Source organism: Panulirus ornatus, chromosome 12, assembly GCF_036320965.1.
Source record: "Panulirus ornatus isolate Po-2019 chromosome 12, ASM3632096v1, whole genome shotgun sequence".
NCBI classification, from domain to species: domain Eukaryota; kingdom Metazoa; phylum Arthropoda; class Malacostraca; order Decapoda; family Palinuridae; genus Panulirus; species Panulirus ornatus.
The window spans coordinates 65089906-65099050 of NC_092235.1; the positions used below are offsets into that span (position 1 = coordinate 65089906).

The 9145-nt window shown below is 43.7% G+C and overlaps 1 protein-coding gene across 3 annotated transcripts; it reads left to right on the top strand.

The window, feature by feature from the left end:
* Positions 1-230: 230 nt before the first annotated feature.
* LOC139752149 (monocarboxylate transporter 12-B-like) lies at positions 231-8904 on the top strand. Of its 3 annotated transcripts, XR_011713488.1 has the most exons (6): positions 234-1134; positions 2719-2989; positions 5148-6050; positions 6586-6777; positions 7260-7663; positions 7720-8904. XR_011713488.1 is itself a non-coding variant. In XM_071668078.1 (5 exons), exons 1-5 carry the CDS (start codon positions 871-873, stop codon positions 7418-7420), a joined length of 1791 nt encoding a protein of 596 aa, XP_071524179.1. In that variant the 5' UTR covers positions 234-870; the 3' UTR covers positions 7421-8904. The 3 variants fall into 3 exon arrangements, 2 of the variants coding, with proteins under 2 accessions (XP_071524180.1, XP_071524179.1); XM_071668078.1 differs by having other exon boundaries at positions 7260-8904; XM_071668079.1 differs by lacking the exon at positions 6586-6777 and having other exon boundaries at positions 231-1134; positions 7260-8904.
* Positions 8905-9145: the final 241 nt, after the last annotated feature.

Sequence of the window (9145 nt, forward strand, 5' to 3'; positions counted from 1 at the left end):
TGTGTGTGCAAGACCCCCTTTCTTTAACCACCCTCACTAATTTTTGGGGTGTCCATACTATGAATAATTCCTGTTATCAAGAATTAAGTAACCCGGTTAGTTTGATACGACAGATTATCCTGATGGATCGATAAGGATGGTCAAGTGGGTAGACCTCGAAGTACTAAATGTCCACGAGATAAGGTCCAGGGGGGGAGCTGTGGAAGCTGTGAGACTTGAGTTTGTGACGAGAGTGCCAGTGATCATCCCACCACCATTCGTTCTACGAGAAGACATGAGACATGTCGATGTATTTACAGACCAGAAGTATATTTTCTTGGCCATCGTGTGGCCAGCGATTCAAATACAAGGGAATCTTTATCAGATAAATTCCACAGTAGTTGGCGCATGCGCAAAGTATACGGACTAATCTCAGACAGCAGGAGGAGCGATTTGCTTCTCACTAGCTTAGCAACAACGACTGGGTAAACACATGCCTCGCGTTCCCCCACTAAACATCCGTGAAGCAGAGGCTCAAACAATATCAAACAATATTCGTATGTGATGTAATACATGAATCTAAAGGCAATATTGTGGTGCCTTGTCGTGGTAAAATGACAAGTAATGGTCAAGATGGAATTTCGGTTTCTATGACGCAAGTGATGGCTAGAACAATACACATATGATTGAGACTTAATGCTGGAAAAAAAGGAGAAAAAAAAGGATAGTGAGGAAATCATCGAGCAACGAGAGCGAGCATGTACGTTAAACTAGAAAATGCATTTAGTACGTTGTATTCGCAATCACATGATATACAACACTTCGTTAGAGTTCGCACGTAAAATGACGACCCGCGGTAGATGATCGACCACAGAAGACGAAGGTGACAAGATGACCATTTCACACGAAGCCTTCATGGACGGTGGCGCGATCCAGGTTTCCGAACTGGACGAGAGGGTCGGGCTGCAGCGTGGGCCGAGGGACCTTTGTCAGGGTGCGAAAGGCAACGAGAAGAACGGGGATCTTAAAGAGGAGAAGAAGAAGCAGGAGGAGGAGGAGGAGGCGGAGGCGGAGGAGGATACTGCTGCAGGAGAGATGAGACCCCCTGACGGAGGCTGGGGCTGGATGGTAGCCCTGGGCACCTTTATAATCATGGTAAGCGAATCACAGTAAGAATAATATCATTATTAGGATTCGTTCGGTAGAGTACATGCTTGCTCTCTGACTCAATGACTAAGTGTTTCTGCAGCGCTCTGGAAACTTGCCAGGACCAGATGTCATGACGCGTGTATGTGTATGTGTGTGTGTGTGTGTGTGTGTGTGTGTGTGTGCGGGGGGGGGGGGGGGGGGGGGAGAGAGTACGGAGCAATTACGCAAGTAATGTCGGGCGTCTTCAGTGTAGCAGCTGCAACATGGGCATGAAAGGTTCGAGATATGTTCATTCGGTGTTTCGTAAGACTGCAGACTAGATTGCTGACGTGTGATATCGTCTGATGAGGATGAACCATTACGATTCTCTTCCCTCTTCTTCTTTCCTTTCTTTTCTCCTCTTCATTGTGATTCTCTTCCATTTCTTATACCATCTTTTCCCCTTCTTCTTATAACCTTTCTAACTTTATAGAGTTAGTTCTATAAGTACCTGAGAAGCCCTGATGAATTCTTTTCATCATTTTCACGTTACATTATTTCTCTTTTTATTCAAGATGGCAATAAACAGGACGTGTTCGGTCACTATAACCAAAAAAAATGATCCCTTTCTGAAGTTTCAGTTTAGGTCCCGTTTTTTCTAAAATCACAACGAGTTTATCTTTGGAACTGTAACTTCTTTCATGCAGATAACTGATCAAATTGTTGAGAATTAAGTTTAACTGAAAAGATTAATTTGGTATTGAAAAGGACAAATCATCAGCACTTATTCTTTCTATTGCATACAAGTTCTTAGTATGTGAATTCCAGTTTATGTTTAATGATTGTTATCAAATTAATACGACGATGAAATAATCAGATACTCTTAGTAAGTACATGGATGTAAACAGTGGTCTAATCAAGGTTTACGTACCAACAAACCGACACTAACTACTAAGTAACTAACCACCTAACTAGCTAACTAACTAACTAACTAACTAACTCTGGTCATTGGTGAGAATTGGAAACTCTCCTTCTTTATTTCCACCACCAACACATAAGAATCAGCGGAACAAGTTAGTATGTGGAAGAATCTTGATTTTCTTCATCATTTGACGTGAGGGTTGGCTGGCTGGCCCTCATCCTACAGATCAATATTTTCATGGACAACTTTGATCTCGGTTCTCACCCGCTACTGTTTACAGTTTCACACAGTGGGAGATGAAAGGCTAAGAAGTCTTTAATGACGGAATTAAGGACAATCTAAGAGAGAGAGAGAGAGAGAGAGAGAGAGAGAGAGAGAGAGAGAGAGAGAGAGAGAGAGAGAGAGAGAGAGAGAGAGAGAGAGAGAGAGAGAAGATGGAGTAGAAAAGTAAATGGTAAAAATTAGATCTCCATCATCCGTGAATACTACCATTACCTTTTCCCTCCGAGAGATGTAGCTTACTGATGTCGACCGCTGGGAGATGTTTGTTGCTGCTAATACCTCGGTGGACGCTAAGTCTTATTGAATAATGCCATTTAATGTGTATGTCTGGTGACTTACTGGTCGTCCGGTGGTATGATCATGATTTGCATACGATTAGAAGCTATTAACTTCCTCGTCTCTCGCAGACTTTCGTTCCCATGGCGGGACGGTGCTTCGGCGTGATCTTCTCACCCTACCTGCTGCAGGAGGGTTCCTCCTCCACCACGGCCGCCTGGATCTTCAACACCCAGTGCTTCATATGGCACGTCATGGGACCCATCATGAGACCCCTCACCAAGGAGTTTGGCTGGAGAAAAGTCGGCATCACTGGAGCTGTTTTGGCATCAGTCTCTCTCATGATTTCAGCTTTCACTCCTTCTCCGGCGTTCCTGTTCTTTTCGTATTCCCTCCTGAGTGGTAGGTATAGGATTATCGATCGTGTTCATGACTTAACTCATACCAGACTGATATGAAGAGGAATCATTTTTGTAATCAAGAATCATTCCTGCAATCATATTGGTATCGTGTGTGTGTGTGTGTGTGTGTATGTGTGTGTGTGTGTGTAACAGGACAGTGCCGGCTGGGAGATAAGGAGTTTGTGTGTGCGGTGTGTAAACATTAGATCCACCCCTAGTGAAGTCTGTGGCCAGGGTTATCAACGCCATGCCTCACTCACGCATCGGAGAGTTTACTGATTAAGGATGTTCTTGTGAAATTGTTTCATAAGTAGTGAATAAATCTTTAGATTCTATGAAACGTTAAAGTGCTAAGCAACGTGACAACGAGAATGTAACGAGTGTGGAAAAACGAAAAAGTGAATTAGTGGAGTAATTAACAAAGGACACAGAAATGATTGCCTTGGTGATGCAGCAAATGACATTCCACCTCACGCAGAAACAGAGACGAGGGTCAGTGACCCATCAGGATAGCACAGAGACAAGGGGGTCAGTGAGTATCAGGTCCGCGCAGACACAAGACAGTTTGTCTAGCCCTGAGGGAATAGCGTTAACATCTACCAGGTATCCCGGTCAGCCATACCTCGCTCTGTTACACAGAACGTCTTAGTAAAGTGTGCCAGACTCATCCTCCTGTAAGAGTAACGAGTCAATGATATGTCTACAAGAGACACTGATAACTCCAATTCCAACAAAGCACCAGTCAGGGTACCAGTTAAGGGTCGTGCCGCGCACCAGTTGGGGTCATACAACAGTAAGGGGTCGTGCCGTGCACCAGTTGGGGTCGTGCAACAGTGGGGGTCGTACCGTACACCAGTTGAGGTCATACAACAGTAGGGGTCGTACCCTGCACCAGTTAAGGTCATACAACAGTAGGGGTATTGCCGCGCGCCAGTATGGGACTACAGAGAATCATACCAGTGTGTGGACGGGAACAAGTGAGCTGTACCAAGGACGTACGGTGGGCGCGTCCTGCTGTATGTGTGACTAGTGCACGTCTAAGGCCAACCTGACCTGGGGAACGTTGGCCGTCGCTTGCTGGGGAGTGCCACAATCCTGGATCCTGGTGCACGTACAACCAAGCCTGACCGGCAGGATATGTATAACCAGTTCATGCCACCTTAATTAACCTTTTGCCACGAGTGACTAAGTAGAGCCGCTAGTCAGTACTATGCTGTGAGGCAGGAACTTCAACGTGTGTTGTTTATTTTTGAACATGTCAGTGAGTTTGCATTAACCAGATTTCCTTTGCACTTGTGAATTTGAGTCTTTTAGTTATCAACAGTTGTGTTAGGATACATCTCCTATCATCGCCACAACTGTTATTAGAAGTAGATATTATATGTAAGAATATTTGCGGCTGTCCCTTCGCCTACAGGAAGTGAGTGATCACGCTATGCTTGGCAGTCCATTGACATAGTTGGATCGTTAATGTTCTCATTAAGGGGTTTTGCTTAGACAATGGTTTATGGACCCCCTATGGTGATCTTATTTGAACATCATTAACTATCGAGTACGAACAACACTCTCCTATTTTTCTTACCACTGCTTATGTTATGTATGTATATATATATATATATATATATATATATATATATATATATATATATATATATATATATATATATATATATATATATCTTTCTTTTCTTTCATACTATTCGCCATTTCCCGCATTAGCGAGGTAGCGTTGAGAACAGAGGACTGGGCCCTTGAGGGAATATCCTCACCTGGGCCCCTTCTCTGTTCCCTCTTTTGGAAAATTAAAAAAAAAAAAAAAAAAAAAAAAAAAAAAAGTGAGAGGGGAGGATTTCCAGCCCCCCGCTCCCTCCCCTTTCAGTCGCCTTCTACGACACGCAGGGAATACGTGGGAAGTATTCTTTCTCCCCTATCCCCAGGGATAATATATATATATATATATATATATATATATATATATATATATATATATATATATATATATATATGTAAAGTAAAACATTGATACATATAAGATATATATATATATATATATATATATGTAAAGTAAAACATTGATACATATAAGATGCATAATTTTTCAGATGAAAAAGAATTTGGTACCCACGCAATATGTAGCTCCGGATTGCTTTTCTCCACAGGAGCTGGCGGAGGTGTCTTGGTCTGTATGTGTTTCTGTATCCTTCCTCTCTACTTCGACTGCAAGCGAGGCGCGGCGAATGCGATAATGAACGCGGGTATCTGCATGGGGCCGATGGTTGGCGCACCTCTAGTTCGTTTATTGCAGGATGAGTTCGGCTTCAGAGGAGCAGCTTTGATTCTGGGCGCCCTGATTCTGCATAGCTGCGTGGGAGTCTCCTTCTTCCACCCTGTCGAATGGCACTTGAAGAAGTCCCATCCACAGGTCACAAACCAGCCTCAGGAGGTGGATGCGTCTCTGATGTCGCCAGAGCATAGCAAGTTGTGCGTAACCAAGGGCTTTGTGAGCCCCAAGCCAAACGTGTCATTTACTTTAAGCCATCACGAATCCGAATCAGATCTGGAGAGGATCACCGCTGACGCAAGACTGAGAAGACGTGTTGGTCGTCGTATAAGTGAGGCATCCTGGTCATCTAGGAAGAACTCGTCCCTCGCTCTCTCTCTGCTAGACGTGACCAGCATCTTGGTGATGCCCGATGCTGATCGAACCGACGAGTTCGAATCTGACGACGATTCGCAGACCACGTCCTCCGTCTGCACTATCGTCCAGCGAGTGGCACAGTCCACGATATCTGGCCTGAAGGTGTTGCGTTCTCCACGGGCCTGCATCATCGCCCTGGGCGGGTGTCTCTGCATCACCGGGTACTTCAACTTCATGATGACGGTGCCGTTTGCAATGCAGGCATCAGGTCACACCCTCGAAGACGCTGCCTGGTGCCTGTCCGTGGCGGCCATCTGCAACCTTCTTGTGCGTCTGCTGGCGTCCGTCTGTTCTGACTGGCCCAGGTTCAAGATACAGAGGTGTTACGTGGCCGGCTTCGCTCTGATCTCCTTCACAGTGTTCAGTAAGCTAATTGAACAAGTTTTTCTTTACATGTTTTGCTCTCTTCTCTAACCCTTGACTCTCATTGTGAATTGTGTGTTGGATGTTTACAACTTGTAACCTCGAAGCAAGTAATTGTCACTGTTCTGTAGGATCATTAAGATATATAGAGTTCATATACAATTCTATATAAAAGACAGTAGAACAATATGGTCACTTTTCGCCATCGTCCTCACACCTTTTTTCCTCTCTCAAGGTGCAGATACCATGTTTAAAACCAACATAAACACAAAACTTTTGTTTAAGAATTAGACTACCAAAACTTTGATTTCCGACAGATGTATCGCACTGATGCTTATCTAACTCCAAATGAACCTCACGAAGTGGACTAACACAGCTTTCAGTTTCTCCAGCTATACTAAGCTCTGTTAACTTTAAGTCTTATCTTCTGGCATAATCTGACAGGTGCTGTGCTCACGATCCGACGAGCTGCTGCTCTGTTTCACTCTAGCATCATTTCTTGTCGGGCTAATAATACTCACAATGTGTCCCCACAGTCTTCCCATTCCTGACGGACCTGAGGCATCTGTTGATGGTGATGGCCTTGTTCGGGTGTGGGGTGGGATCAAACATGGGCCTCTACAACCTCGTGATAATCGACGTTATGGGACTGGAGAACCTGGCGCCGGCGTTTGGGGCTTGTTGTCTAACTGTGGCTATTGGTTTTATAACTCTGGGACCTCTGATAGGTAAGGTACTATTGTATTGTGTCATTCTAATGTTGCTTTTTTTTCCATGTAATTCATGTTGATTGCAATCGTCCGTCTTATATTCGGAACCTTCCCACACTTGATGTTATTTTATTTACCTCGCTGAGCACCACTTGGCTGGTGGTTTGGGGGTTTGGGCTGTAAGTCATTGAAGCCACTAGCGTCAAGCTACGTCCGTCAGCTGGAAATATCTGTAGCACCTTCTGTTGCTATACGTACAACCTCGCTATGCATGTAGACGATGTGAGCACCTTTTGTTCTGTGTATTCGATCTTTTCTCAGAATATTTCATATACGTTTCAGTTAAAGCGTTTCTTATTCATCTATGCTCTAACATGGTTCAGATTGTGGGTTAGCAGTTGTACAACAATACGTATTATTGATGGCATTTATTGTATTATTTCATATTGAATTTCACCCTCATGGCTCAGTGATGTGTGTGTCACCTCCTTCTCCCGTAGGTTTCGTCCGTGACGTGAGCAACAGTTATGCTCTCAGTATGTGGATGGTGGCGGGGATGCTTCTCACCAGCTTTACCCTGTGGCTCTTCATGCCAGTAGCTGTCCGCTACGATCAACGTCGGTCTGAAGAAAAGGAGCAACAGGAGCTAACCAAACCTTAGAGAGAGCCTGAGAAAAGGTACTGCCACTGGTCATATTCTTTGTTGCATTGTCGTAAGGTTTCAGGGGTTGATTAAGGCTTCAGCACCGAAGACCAAAACGAGAGGCCAGAACTCATGTACCAGCAACCAAAGGCTGGAACCCGGGTACAGCAACCAAAAATGTGAACCCATGCACCAGCAATCAAAGGCTTAAACCAGGGTACCAGCAACCAAAGATGTAAACCCATGTACCAGCAATCAGAGGCTGGAACCAGGGTACCAGCAACCAAAGATGTAAACCCATGTACCACCAATCAAAGGCTGGAACCAGGGTACCAGTAACCAAAGGTAAGAACCCAGGTAACAGTAAGCTAAGGCTGGAACCAGGGTACCAGCAACCAAAGGTAAGAACCCAGGTAACAGCAAGCAAAGGCCGGAATCTACGTAACTACAACGAAAGGAAAGAACCCAAGTACCAGCAGACCAAAGTGCCATGATAATGTAGACACAAGCAACTAAAGATCATAACTCAGTTATCAGCGACCAAAAGTCTCTGCTCAAGACCCAGCGAACAAGAACCATAGAGACTGTAACTCTCACGAATCGAAAGTTGTCTTTCAGAAGAACTCCAGAAATCCAGCAGTTACCATTCTCCAACCAACCAAACAACAGGATGTAACGCTCAGAGTCTCGGAAGCAAGGTCAGATACGCCTCACCTCTGATTATAACTTCAGCTACACATCCCAGGGGGATACAGTCGTCTTAGCCCCACTTGCATATTATACAGTTCTGCCGTTATTTCAATCCACAGTCGTTCCACTATGAAGCATGGAACGTCTGTTGTCTTCGATCCCATCACCTTATTAAGGAATCCAGAAAAAATATGAACCAGGATAGAAAATAAGCAAGGCTTCATTATTACTTCTGGGAAAGAACTGTTTATCTAGTGAGTGAGAGACAAGTATATGAATGCAATAAACGTTCTTCGAATGTCATTGTTTTTCAGCAAATAAATAAGTAAACAACATTGTCTTTCGAGTCACTAATGAGCTTACGTCGCCAACAAAAGGTATAATGTAAAATGGACTCAAATACGCAGTAGCTTGTTCCTGAAGGATTCAATGGTATTACGTAATATGATAAAAGGTTTCAACACCATTAAATGAGGAGATAAGGATGTGTGCCGAGAGAAGCGCTGCTAATCAAAGGATTTAACATTTTCTTTCTATATATAGAATCTAACATTTTCTTTCTTTGTCTTTAAGTCTAAATTTATATTTTTTTTTGTTGTTACTTCTCTCCTAGAGAGCACTTGATGATACAGGCCCCTTTGTTATGTGTGGACGAAGTCTTATTTACACAAGTATGCATGTGTCAGTTATCTATCATCGTTGTTGATTTATATATGTGTGGAACTGTTATGAATGAGTGTATTATAATGTATGTGTATAAGTTCATACTATACTATCAAGGAATATCTTCGATCATATATATATATTACCACAAACCACATATCATTATCCACGAGTTCTCACTAATATTTTCCTGTAGATAGGCCAAGACTAAACATGTACAGAAGCGGAGCGCTTCCGTCATCTGACCTACCAGCAATGACCTAGTTCTGTGGAGTGACACATGCCTGGCTATGATAAGACTACGGTAATGGGGGCATCATCATGTCTTTTGCAGATCCTACTGACGCACTTGTAAGGCATAATAAACTGAATGTCTCTCCTCACACAGTA

Excerpts from the sequence above, each read along its gene's own strand:
- LOC139752149 (XM_071668078.1), top strand. The coding sequence starts at position 871 with ATGACCATTTCACACGAAGCCTTCATGGACGGTGGCGCGATCCAGGTT. Across the intron at positions 2,990-5,147 it reads TTCGTATTCCCTCCTGAGTG|GAGCTGGCGGAGGTGTCTTG; the intron begins GTAGGTATAGGA and ends TTTTCTCCACAG. Across the intron at positions 6,778-7,259 it reads AACTCTGGGACCTCTGATAG|GTTTCGTCCGTGACGTGAGC; the intron begins GTAAGGTACTAT and ends CTTCTCCCGTAG.